A 13,595-nucleotide genomic window follows, 5' to 3' on the forward strand; every position below is an offset into this window, starting at 1 on the left:
CTTGGCTGACAACGTGTTAATTAATATTTAAAAGTTGATAAGAATTCGATCCAACTTTTTTTGCTTTACTACGAGCTAGCGGAATATTTAAGAGGTGATTGAAAAAACCAAAATTGCCAAAAGATACATTTAAATTACAGAGTGAAATTTAAATGAAAATGTCATAACATTTGTTTAAAGCGGTCAACAATTGTTTTAAGCGGACTTCTAAAAATCATTTGATCAAGACTCCAACGCAGTCTATTCAAGTGTTAAACAACATAGGTTACTCTCAATTATAACGCTTTATTTCTAAAGGTTTTCAGTAGTATGATGCTACAAAAGGACCAAGCCTAAGCAATACAAAAATCATTGACATCTGCGTAGACAGCCTCCGAATTCACCACCCGGAGAACCTGGGTCGTACCGGTAGCCCAACCATATAACTACCTCAACATAGCCACGGTTACCGAACATCAACGGTAACATCGCCGATAACCGAACCCGGCGGGAATATCGGGCAGTTTTAAAACAACCGAAGGCCTGGGTGGGCGCACAAAGGACAGCCGGGGTTTGTTGTGTAACCGTCCCACAATTGTGACTTCAAACGTATCGCAAAATTCTTTGAAGTGCAGTCGCCCCGATTGCATACGTCCTTGGTGGTCGGGTGCAGCACAGTGTGGCATCAAAACTATCCCATGTCTGCAAGCTTTTTTTCTGTTTTTGTTCTTCTATATACACGGTCGGTTAACCTTTGGATCAAAAATGAACACCACAAACCCCATGTGTGTGTCCTGCAGGTACCAAACTATCCGAAAACAAAGGGGAGTTCTTCATTAGGGCCATCATTGTCCCGTGAAGCGAAAAGTTCATTGATGTTCGAAGGACCTTTCGCAATCGCAACAACACACAAACATGTTATCGAATACGTTTGAATCCCCATTTTTCTCCGTACTGTGGGCAGTTTAGTTACAATGTCCATTGCAAACCATCAAACACACGTGGCGCATAACAACAGGCAACGAAATATTCCACTGGCCACACGAAAACCACAGCCTCAACTCGGTAACCACGGTCCAATGCGTCACAGATTGGGTGGGCCATTAAATCAAGCATGAAAAGCCTGTCATTATCATGTCATCGTAAATCTCAGTCGAGTCGCTCAAGTGAGAGCTCTAACGTTTTGGGGCACTAACCGCGGTCGGTTGAATTCGGTCGAGTTGAGTGATAATAGCGGAATGCGCCACGAGGTTGATGATGACAAAGTGTTTAAACTTTGCGCCACCGAGGTAGACGAATTTGCACATTACCATCCACGACGGAACGCGCCACGGGGATTCGCGTGCGTCTTATCGTCTCCTGCCGGCACACGAGACACGGGCACGCAAAGAGCGTGTGTGTGTGTGTGTGTGCGAGTGTGTCTCACGCAAGTTCCGTCTCCTCTCGAGAATGAAATCACTGATGAAGCATTTAGTACATTCAGCATTTAAATCAGTATGCAAATAGACGAGCTTCGGCTGGCCAAAGTTAAACGACTCTCGGGGTTGGGCTTCCTTCCGACCGGGAAGGACAGGCGACAAACAAACACTCACCGGGGAAAAAAGGGAGGGAAAGGAGTGACGGCAGCGCCAGCAAATCCCAACTGCTAACCTTGCAAAAACCTGTACTTTTCGTGCGGCTCTTGCGAATCCCCCCCCCCCTTTTTGCAGCGAACTTTTCCCAACAGACGACCTCCCCTGTCCTATCCACCCGTTTCCGTGCCGGTGGCCGCCAGCAAGAACTTCCGACACAGTGAACTGTCGCTTTGATTACAACATACAAAACGGTTACACACCATGAACCAGTGAGGAACCGGCTGAACGTACGCGAGCACTTGAGGGCGTACTGCACGCATCCAACCGAAGGACACACACATCGATATGCGAAAGGTACTTCATCCACACTTTTCCTTTTACCATCCGTCCATCGCCATTTCAGTGGTGATTTAAGATTTAAGCACTGGAAGGTACAAGCCCACGCTACATTAACTCCCAGAAGTCAGCTTCCATCGTCCTCCGCCGGGAGAATGCATGTCAGCCGGATGGCCATGTCCCGTGCACAGGATAAAGAATCAACATTGAGTGAAGAACGTCGCCCGTGGGAAAGTGGGAAATGGGTAAGAGAGCAACGTTATCATTCCACCGAAACCGGACTGCGTTGGTATTGATGTAACTGGCGCATTCTAGTGGAGAAGCGTGGACTGCATCGGATTGCATTCCGAACCGGAAACGGTGCGCTCCGGTACGGTGTGTCTACTATCGGCAAAGCATGCCACCAATCGATATGGGGCAAGCAGGGGCGAAACCATGGGGTCTTGTTGAAACTGGCCTATAATTTATGACGATCATGTCCGTACGTAGTGGTGCGTGCTAGACTGTTCCTTCCTAGCAATTGGGTTTCCTGTCCTTTGAACGACACGTCCACTATGTCATGGATGGCCAACCGAAGGTTCATATTTTCGAAATCATCACAAGGATATACATAAATAGAAGGTAATTTCCACTGAAAATAAAAAACAGGTCAACGGTCATACGCACTTTAGTGTGCACCGTATTATGCAGAATATGAAAATTAAATTAAGCTTCACTATCACTCATCAGAATTCAGCGGTTAAGTTAACCGCAAATTTCACCGCTTTGATTTTACGAGCTATTTCCATTTATCAGCAAAATTAACCAGTACAAAAGCAACATTCACAAGAAAGAACATTAAAAAAAATTAAAGACCTTTTTAAAATTTGGCCTAACGTATTTCATAGTGTTTTGGTTGCTTGCAAATTAAAATGAAATGATACGAGATAACTGAGCACTAAAGGCAAGATCTAAACCAGAGCCATAAAGGGTCCGAATGATGAAAAAGAGCCCGAAACTGCCACCCAAACACCACAAACGATGTTTCAATGGTAGAATTTGATATTTTTCCATTTTTAAATAGAGTTTACCTTTTTACCAAATCTTTTAAATTTAAGAACAACCAATAGTCAAAACAAAATCGAAAAAGAATACGAAATATAAAAAAGGGGCACGACGCAGCTATATTGAATCAATCTCGTAATGGTTTTAATGATAAATTCCACAAATAAGATCCACAAAAGTATTCTTACAGGCTGAATAAAACCATCTAACGGGTACGAAGGACATTGTCGACCTCTGGTCTAAACTTATTAAAATTCTTAAAGCAGAACGTAACACAATACACTAATAACTATCCTGTAACACAATACACTAATAACTATCCTGTATCAAATTAATTAGAATGTGGCTAATCTATAAACAAACATCACGATATCGATAAAGAGAAGCAGAGCCACAAAGCAAACGATTACACTGCACCAGAGCGGACCTCGCCTGTCTTTTTACCAACTTTCAGGAAAAGGAACTTACAATTAGAGACACTTCTTTGTAGATATACAGAAATGTTACCTAATTAAACTAATTTTCTTCAGATAAAAATAAATCGATAACAAACCAGAACCATGTCCTCCATACTCTCCGTAGGGATCTCTGTATCATTGAAGGACGGGAGTGATATTTCTACTTATACATATTGGAAACCGTACTCAATTTACGATACAAATACTTATTTTGTACTTCATCGGCATATTTATTTAGTAAAAAGAGCGTCACAGCGCAGCCAAGTAATCCAGAAATTACAGAATTAATTCATAACATTCCACATTACAGCAAAACCGTTCATTACGTTACCTAACTAAAGCATATATGGTTTCTCCTGTTTCATCCTTACTCATTCACGCGCTTGGGAAACAATAAGCCGGTTGTCCATCGGCAAAACGAACGGATAATGAGCGAGAACCAACACCCGGTAACGCCATCCACTCCGTTAACGATCGGGAACGAAGCGAAAGTGAAAGATGCCTTGCCTTGCCCGGATCGGATTACATTACTTCCCCTTTCCTAAACCAATTCGCCATGGGCCCTAAGCGACGACCCATACCGAGCCAGGTTATCCTTTGGGTTATGGTTGGAATTGGGAAAAAATCTCTAGAAAAGGAGAAAATTTACATAATGACCAACGTTGTCCCAATCCAGTGGGTGAATAGTGAGAAAAATTGCTACACTCTTGAATGAGAGCACAGTGAAAAAAAGGCTTCGAATTTCACCAACATAGGACAAAGTGTGTAGCATGACTGTGGATGAACTGGCGTTAGCGGTGGGTGGGCTATCTTTCAAGTGAAACGTAATTTACGACAAAGGCTCCTCTTTCGAAGACAGTAACGGGAAAAGTAATCGGACCTTACTGTACTATGTCCCTCTTGTTGTAACATCTTCTCGTAAAAAACTGCTCACTACAAGCTTTTGCGAAAGAGGTTCCTTCGGGAACGCTCCGGGCAGGAAATAAAGGATTCCTTCTAGCCTCGCATTTCGTGTCGCTTGTAAAATTAATTCCCATTTAAGCTCCTGAACTACTGACCCACTAACAGGGAGGAAATTTGTAACTGAAACGTGAGCGATAATTTTAACAAATTGAGAAAGCGGTGCATGTATCCTACCTTATGAAATACTTCACCCCGGGCAATGTGATAGCAGAAAGGTTAATGATCGGCCATGTAGACCGTTGTATCCAGCGCCAATATCTCATCCTCCGCCAATGACACCAGCGTGTCCGTCTCGTCAATGCTAACCCCCAGCCCGGGGAGAGTGCCACCGATGGGCTTGACATCAGGAATGTCGCTCGATGCCGATGCGAGCGTTGAGGGCTGCACCTGCTTCTTCTTCGACTTTGGCTGCTTCTCATGGATGGTCGTCACGTGGCGCATGAGGTTAGACGAGTCCGAAAACGGTTTCGCGCAGTAATTGCAGGTGTAAGGTTTTTCGCGCGTATGCGTCCGGATGTGCTTCCGGAGGGCCCACCGTTCGGTGAACGCACGGGTGCATTCCTCACAGGCGTACGGTTTCTCGTTCCGATGGCGCCTCATGTGCGTTTTGTAGTTCTCGAGCAGTATGAACGTCTTGCTGCACAGCTCGCAACCGTGTGGCCGATCGTTCGCATGCCGCCTGCGGTGCAACCGATGCTGCGAGCTCGTCGAAAACGTCGCCGGACAGACGTCGCAGCTGAACGGTTTGTCGCCCGAGTGAACCCGCAGATGTTCCTTCAAGTTGCCGCGCTGCGAGAAGCGTTTCGAGCAGAACTCGCACTCGTACGGTTTCACACCATTGTGCCAGTTCAGGTGCAAGTCGAGACTGGTCTTGTAGGCAAACCGCTGGCTACACATCGTACACTGGTACCGTTTCTTGTCGGCATGCGATTGCGCGTGCTTCGATAGCGAGGAACTGGTCTTGAAGGCCGCCCCACAAACCCCGCACTGATGTGACCGTTCTTCCACATGCGTTTCCTGGTGCTTTTGGAGCAAATACTTCTCGCGAAACTCCTTTCTACAAGCGCTGCACACGAATGAACGGTTTTCGCCTGCGTGTACCGTTTCTTCGTGCTTAAGTACGGTGGTCAACTCCGGGAACGTATCTTCACAGTTATCACAAGCGTACGCGTTGCCCTTTGGCTCGTTTTGCTCGGTGGCTCCTTCCACCGATACATCACCATCATCTGCCAGCTGCAATCCTTCGACAATTCCTTTCCCAATGTGTTGCGTTTCTTTTTGGTGTACCGTCAATTTCACGCTGGACCCAAACTTAAGCAAACACACGGAACATTCGAACAGAATACTGTGTGTTTTGCGATGCTTAATGTAGGGGAATTCATGCGCGAAAATCTTGCTACAGATGTCGCAGACGAACTTGGTATTCGTTCGCTTCTTTTTGCTCGCTCCTTCCATCACCACCAGACTGCCGATTTCCGTTTTGTTCTGGTTTTGAATGTAACCAATTAGACGAGCATTCATCTTTGTCATCTCTGATTTAACGATCCAATCCTTTTCAGCACCCTCATATTCTACGGTTATCTCTTCCGAAACTTGCCGGGGTAGTTCTTCTTTAACCTCCAAGTGTTTCGCTACTTTCACGTCATCTTGTTGAGCAGGCTCTACGTGAGCCGCCTGTTGTTCCGGGTTGTTATCGCCTTGCTTGAGCAAATCTTCTAGCTCGAACAGTTCCAACGGTACCAACAAGTTATCCCTATCGGACGTTTCTAAATCCGGTTTGCCAAAAAGTTCGTTCCACTTTGCTTGATCCAGTGTGTCATACAGCTGCCCTAGATCATCGACGCGAGCGAGTTTTGAGGCGTTCTGCAGCGCTTCTTGGGCTTGCCGCTCCTGCTGCAGCAACTCCGAGATGATCTGCTGACCCTTGAGAATCATCTCGAAAAATTGTGCCGTCGATTCGAGCTGTATGTGGCAGCCTGGGCAAATCCAACGGGGCAAAACACCATCGTCCTGGACCTATAACGATATGGCAACAATATATTAGCTGCATTGCGTGCAAACCAGCAGATGGTCCACCATTCGTTCTTACCACCACCGGCAAATACCGGTTAATCAGCTGGCTGGTTTCACACTGCTCGTTCGAATCACTTCTTTGAAACAATGGTCTACCATTTTCATTTCTATCCCCGCAAAGTCGACACACTTTCGATTCGTAAAGAAGCAGCTTTTGTTCCGAATTTTTGCCGCTCGCAATCGCAAACATTTTAGCGGCCCAAAAATTGTTTGTTTACAATTTGATATGGTTAATGCTTAGTTTGACATCTTTGTAAAAATGTCTAGGTTCGGACTAACGAATCAGTTCATCAAACCAAAGAGAGAAATGCAAGGAAAATCGTTCAACCGAACGAGGTAGTAAACATAATTAAGAAATTTATAAATATTCACAATACTTTTCTAACTTTATTGCAAAACTTTGACTCGAGTAACAAACAATTAATATTGGACATCGGATCGGAACAGGAATAACATTATAGGCGCCCACCACTAGGCGAGCAATGACGGACACGACCAAAGCATGTATACATTACCAGGCAACTTTTACCACGTTCGTTCAAATTTACTTCTCATGTCGTGACACATCACTGACGGTAATGTTTTGTATATTCTTCTCATGCGGTTCTTTAAACAGTATTACCGTATGATTCGCATGTTTGTAATTGAATTTGGTTATTGATAAATTATGTTTGGGCACAAGAATTCTAAACAGCAGTCCCTCAATCGCGATACTTCTCAACTCTAATTCATTTGACATTACGTTACCACCAAGATGGCAGATGCGAAAATCGATTGTAATACACCCTGCAATATAGCCACTTGGTCAGTGAGAAAAAGAGTCGCTTGTGGCAAATACGAGAAGCAGTCAAGTTGTTGGTCGATAAGAGATTCACACATTCAACAAAGATTGTTAAAAGTGCCAGGATTAAGCACAATTATCATCCCTAGTGCTGTTTTTCAGCTCTGAACTAATACCCTGTTGTTGATATCTTCGTGAACCAGATATCAAAACGCGTAACATCAGCGCACCCGTGGTTTACACGTATTACTTCGTAAAGGCAGAGAAAAGAAAGTAATAAAAAATGGTACGTACAATCGCTTTCATTTTCACCTGGAGCGCGGACCGAAATCGATCGAAATGGTTATATCCGAACCAAATCTTGCCACCACTGACCAATCTATTTGCCTCTTCACCATTTCATTCATTTTTAGTCGTTTTCGGAAAGATTAGCAGGACTAATGGCTCGACCCGGCCAGGACAATGTACCCCGGGACGACGTACCTTGGCATCTCAAATACGCCGGACGTGCGGCGGGTATCGTTGGTGGATTCTGTGAGTAGATTTATTGATCGGTGAGGCACGGTGGGATTGAGGTCGGTGTTCAGTGCATTACAGTGATTTTTTTTTGTTTTACTCATCCCAAGCTCCTTACGTGTCCCGTAGTAGAATAATTTGAAACGAAAAGACAATTTGATTAGAAAATGCAAAACCGTCAGTTCAGTTGAAAATACCGAGCGGTTATGTGTGCGATTGTGTGCCAGTGAATCATCTTCTGTGGACCATATGCTGATAAGAAATAATCTGCCCGTTCTATAACCGGTCTAAAAAGAGCAAGGAAAATGCTTCAACTTGCTCTACTTTTAGTTGCCAGTGTCCGAGTACATCGTAACCTCCGAAGCCATTAAAGTGAGGATATGCTGAATGTGGCTGATCAATCTTTGACGAGCCAGCCAACCCCATGATATCTTCGTTCGTGCGAAGGAAACTGTAGGACTTTCCTTCATCCTAGTATGCTTTGCCCTTTTCCACGCAGCACGCGACTTCTACGCTGTATGTGTGTGTATGTATGGCGCCTCTTCTGTTGCTTTCCGTTGCCCGCGAGTTTTCCCTCGAGTACGACAGGTTGGGAAAAGGAAAATCTCCCGTCCGAAGAAAGTGAACGCGCGTGTCTGGTGGACAGAGAAAATTTGGAGTTTCACGAACCACTCGACGAACTCCGAGAGCGGGAGAGAGAATAAAAGTAAAAAGAGAAGCAGAAGAAAATAGCGTGCAAAGTTTGTTAATTTTTGACCGTTGGTACTACACACAGCTTCGTGAAAAGCTGCGTCCATTTGTTTGGGTGTTGCTGCCGTTAGGTGTATCCTTTTCCGGCTCCCTTCGCGGACCTACCAGTGCGTAAGCTGCAGCTCGCATCCTGCCACGGGTGTAGCGTAGCGATATGAATTTGGCAAAAGTTATTATGTAATTGTTCTAACGCATTTATGAATATTCTGTAAATCCTGTAACTGTGCATATTAATATGCAGGATGGGCAAAACTTTAATTTATTTTTTTTTCAAATGGCCATGTAAAATCAACAACAAAAGAGTTTCAATCTGAGCTACCTGCTCCGCACTTAACTCTGTATCCAATGATAACAAACTTTCTATATAGCACACATGATCCAGATAACCAAATAAATCCACCGCCATCGACTTGTATTTAAACCTACTACTCACCTAAAAATAAAATCTCATTCAATTGAAAATTCTATTTCCTTTAGCAGTATAGTTTTAAATTAATAAACTATTCCTTCTGTTTCCTGCTTGATATTTCAGTTGCTGTTTTGTTTGGTCTGTATAATTGCATAAGCATTCTGGTCGGCAACGTCGGATGTCTGGTCGGAGGTATTCTGCAGATACTGCTCGGCTTAGGTGTGCTGGCGATAGAGGCACCATGTTGCTTCATATTCATAGACTACGTGCAGCAGGTAGCGGAGTGGGTTGACAATCGACCGTACTGGTATCGGGCGGCAGCATACTGCGTGTAAGACAAACCAGCCCATGCCCCATTTCTTGGGGCGGTTGTGAGACCGAACAATCTTATACTGTCTATTTGATTATTTTAGACTTGCATTGATTCCGGTGGGTATGTGCTTTGGACTAGGCAGCCTGTTCGGTTGTGGTCTTATATTCGTTACCGGAATGCTGTACGGTATGATGGCACTCGGCAAAAAGTGAGTAATTTTTAATTTTTAATGCAACTAACCAAACTCAACAGGAGTGCATGTGTGCAACCAAAAGGCAATTCATTAATCGAAATCGAAAATCGAAAATTAACACGTGATTGAAACTTATATTTTTATTTTGACACGTCCATTTAAAAAATTTCATTATTCTATTTTAATATATTATATCATTATTCTATGTCTTCCAATTTTGTCTTGCCATCATGTGTGGTTCTACTACTGTTCTACCATCATAACTGCTACTTCATTACCACAACTACTACTACTACTACTTCTACTACCACTTTGTAACACCATGAAACGCTTGCTAACATCAACTAAAATCCGTTCGGTGTCCGATTATTTCGCAATCGTCCTCCATCACGCTGGAGCAGGGGCTCGCGCGAGGACATGGCAGCCATGGCATCGCCGAACGCGATGTCTCCGGTGCAGGGCGTACCGTCAACGGACCAACACTCTACCCTCATGGAGGATCCCGACGTATGGCGTCCAACCTAAATCGTTTCAATATCATAAACATATTGCTCTATCTATATAAATACTCCTCCCCCAGTTCCATCGAAAAAAAAAAACACACACACAAACACAAACCCTTCTAAATGTAGAACTTATCGCTCGAGTAACTAATCACCTCCACCCTTCCCCCGCCCATTATCGGTACCGTCGTGCCGTACTGAACTGAAAAAAAACAACAACACATCGTCACAAATCATCCAGAGATTCGAGACACGATTTAAAACCTATAGCAAAACTTCCGATAAAAGAGCAGGCGGTATCAAATGTGAAAACCCCCGAAACCATATTCGTCAACATATTCCCATCGTCGTTTAATCTGGTAGAGCTTGCATCTGCAATGTTCTTGTAAATGGCGGATAACGGATACTTGTCTCCCAAATCTACTCGGAAAAATACTAGAGTGGAAACGTTGGATTTTTGAGACTCTTCTCGTTAGTATGCAAGAGTTGCGAACGTCCGCACACGCACACATATAGAGTGGAGGGGTGAAATGGTTATAAGTTATTCGAATTTTAGATAATTGAATGTTGTACTATTAGGTAGATTAGGTTTTTGATGTTCAAACATCAAACAAGGTTTTCTACATTCTTTATACCTTTAGGTTGCTTTCCTTTCGGCTTTCTTTGTGCATTTAAGTATTTTAGATGTTTGAACATATAGTCTTTTGGTGTACATTAAACCGTGTCTGTTTAAGTTAAAGTTAACCAAGCAAAACCATTCTTATTGGGTCACCGTTCGTGTCACGCCCACACAGTATTGTTCAGAGATATGTATCGATAAGTAGAAAACGATTTGTTCAACAGCTGTTTCTCTCGCCAGAAACGACAATAGTCATTTGTCCACAAAACATAACCCACCAAAGGAAATTAAAAAAATATATATCGTGAAAATTAGTAGCACGCAGAAGAACCTAGAACAATACGCCAACTCCCGTCATACCAGAATAAATAGCAGAAGAAACTAGCCCAAGGGACAGTCCACGACCTCTCCTCCGTTCGTAGCCAATCGAGTGCATCGAGTCAACGGGGATGCATTTAGATAAAGATAAAACCATAGGTCGTGCTGCATCTAACTTTCGATAGTGAGCTGTAAAATAGCAGCTCCAGAAGCAGAAATAGTAAATGATGGGAATAGAAAATTAGTCATAATTTTATCGGCTGGAAAATGTAAACTAAATGATCTCAAACACATAACCGTGTATGTCGGAACTGTTTCGCTACTTCTCTGTCCCGCTTATGTCCCACTCTCTCCCGCTGCTACTGGCTGCTAGCATTATTAGAACGGAAAAGGTGAAAGGTGAATTTTCATGCATTTTTTTTTGTATTGGACAAAATCGTCCATAGTTGGTTCTTTTGTTTTCCGTTGCCTTTTTCGTTTTTCTTAGTTCTGTTTTCACCTAGATTTAACCAGTATGTTGCTTCTTTACAATGTAAAGCTAAATTTTAATATCTTACCTTACTTTTAGTTTTGTAGATCTACCGGAATATGACTGACCTTCAGAATTAGTTTGCTATCACATGACGGCCAAGACGCAAGTTAAACTTTTATGCAAATTATGTGTTTGACAAATAAGAGCTTTGTTTTCATTCAATTATTTCATACATTCTTACGGAAGGTTTTATGCAACTGCTGGGAATGTCTACTGCACGCATCGATTTGATATTGGAAAAGAGGGATTTTGAAATGAATGATGGACTTCTTCTTCTTGGCGTAACGACCTCTTGGTCATGCCTGCCCCATTAAGGGCTTACGAGACTTGTTTCCCTGTTGTACGTGGATAGTCAGTCCTCTCGTACAGGGGAGGGTCCGATCTCGGTTGGGATTCGAACCCACGCCGTCGAGGTGGTGAGCCCCGGCGCTCATGGGCCGATTTTTCTAACCGGCGCTACCGCTCGGCTGTCGCGGACCCCCCAAAGGTTGAACTATTTATGACAATACCAAAACGAAAAATATCCTTGCCCTAGTGGCTAAACCAAGAAATCAGTTCCAACAATTCAATTAGCAATACAGCTCCATATCTTGTACATATTTTTTTGGAAAATTGTTTCAAACTAACATAAACTAGGTCTGATCGTTCCGGTAGACATAATATGGTTTGTGTATTGTGAGTTATTTTCATAGCTATTATGTAAAATGTACGCTTTACGGTATTTTTTGCGGTCATTTTTTTTATCTTATGATTGTTTGTCACATAATTTGTTTCGTTTCTTCTTTCACCTACGCCGGCACAGAGCGTCGCAGGAAGACATGCGGGCGGCAGCAGCGTCATCGGCGGCAGCCAGCTCGTCCGCTGAGCGGGGCACCAACGGTATGTCCACAGTCGATGCCGGTAGTGGTAGCGCAACGAGCAAGCAGAACTCTTCACTAGTGTATAATGTGCAACCGATCTCTTACAGCTCACCACCCCCGTATGATAGTGTAGCTTAGGAAATTCCGAGAACGACAAAAGTGTCCCTAGGCAGGCAGAAGGCATAAGGAAAGGCATAAGGAAAAGATATCCCGAGTGCAGGGGAGGGCCCGGTTGTCACATTAGACAGCAAAAAACAAAAAGAACCTAAATGGCAAGTCGATAATCCACACCCCATCTTGATGTAACGCATCTACTTCCAAGATCATTTTCCTATTTTCCATCGATTTCCACGCTCATAGCGAAAGAGTCAATGAAAAGGAACAAACAATACAACACCGTGTTTGTATACAAAGAACTGCTCCGTTTCTTACGGCTCCATCGTAGGTAACCATCTGATCCACATCGGGAAAAGCAGAAAAAATCCGTTTGTTGGGAAGCTGAGCGAGATAGGCAATAATTTCTATACGTTAACACAGCTTGATAGCCGTTTACCCAAATTGATTCAATTTCGACTGCAGTGATAGAAGACGGAGGGCAAAAGTGTAAAAAACGGGCACCAGCCGCAGGGCAAATGTTTCTGTTTCGGTTCGTTCTGTTCGTAAAGTGAAAGCTTGAATAATTGTAATATTGTTTCTTTCCATTGTATAAATATAGTGTACTTTTAAGCATAAATGAAGCAATAATGGTAACAAGCAAAATAATAATCTCTTGCTTTCTTCCTGTTGTCTTCTATCCCGCATTCACATTTGATTCATTTGCAGTTGAGTAATCAGCTTTTTCTTAACCCAACATTTAACAGCTTGATGCATTTGCTAATGCTAAAATCACAAAGAAACAAGATACTACACTACTCTTTACATTCCATTTAAGGGCGCATGACAGTAATCTGATGCGAGATGAACATTTGTAAAGGGTACGCAAGGGAAAATAACGACGTTTTGGACGAGAAAATAGAAGCGATGGCCTAATGCTTGGCAAAGAGTAGCTGTTTGAAGAACATGTGCCCCGGAAGGAAAAGGGGGAAGAATGTTTCGAGCTGGAGTGGAAAGCGGAGCACTGCCTCCAATTGTAGCATATACACAACATATCCGCCAATCCAGTCGCGAAAGAAATAACCCGCTTTCTGCTCATCAACATTCCCTTTTTCGTTAAGTCCCGTCTCCCGATCAGCAGGCATCTTATTTGTTTCGATAACGTTGCACCGAAAGTTGTGCCGTGAAAATTGCTCAGTCGGATTAAAACCTTCCCTTAAGAATAGGGTACCGTCTGCTTTCCGTAGATAAATGATTCGGTTGAAAAAGAAGCAGAGCATC

General features: G+C 43.4%; 2 protein-coding genes across 3 annotated transcripts; one reads left to right on the forward strand and one right to left on the reverse strand.

The window, feature by feature from the left end:
- Positions 1 to 3,875: 3,875 nt before the first annotated feature.
- LOC131261051 (zinc finger protein ZFP2-like) lies at positions 3,876 to 6,542 on the reverse strand. The gene is made up of 3 exons (XM_058262946.1): positions 6,444 to 6,542; positions 4,529 to 6,370; positions 3,876 to 4,474 (listed from the first exon to the last, which is right to left on the reverse strand). Exon 2 carries the CDS (start codon positions 6,287 to 6,289, stop codon positions 4,571 to 4,573), a length of 1,719 nt encoding a protein of 572 aa, XP_058118929.1. The 5' UTR covers positions 6,290 to 6,370; positions 6,444 to 6,542; the 3' UTR covers positions 3,876 to 4,474; positions 4,529 to 4,570.
- A 724-nt stretch (positions 6,543 to 7,266) lies between these two features.
- On the forward strand, positions 7,267 to 13,266 carry LOC131261061 (calcium channel flower). Of its 2 annotated transcripts, XM_058262959.1 has the most exons (6): positions 7,267 to 7,494; positions 7,622 to 7,742; positions 9,007 to 9,214; positions 9,297 to 9,404; positions 12,164 to 12,240; positions 12,329 to 13,266. In XM_058262959.1, exons 1-6 carry the CDS (start codon positions 7,492 to 7,494, stop codon positions 12,352 to 12,354), a joined length of 543 nt encoding a protein of 180 aa, XP_058118942.1. In that variant the 5' UTR covers positions 7,267 to 7,491; the 3' UTR covers positions 12,355 to 13,266. The 2 variants fall into 2 exon arrangements, with proteins under 2 accessions (XP_058118942.1, XP_058118941.1); XM_058262958.1 differs by having other exon boundaries at positions 12,164 to 13,266.
- Positions 13,267 to 13,595: the final 329 nt, after the last annotated feature.

The sequence above is a fragment of the Anopheles coustani genome, chromosome 3 (genome assembly GCF_943734705.1).
Source record: "Anopheles coustani chromosome 3, idAnoCousDA_361_x.2, whole genome shotgun sequence".
NCBI lineage: Eukaryota > Metazoa > Arthropoda > Insecta > Diptera > Culicidae > Anopheles > Anopheles coustani.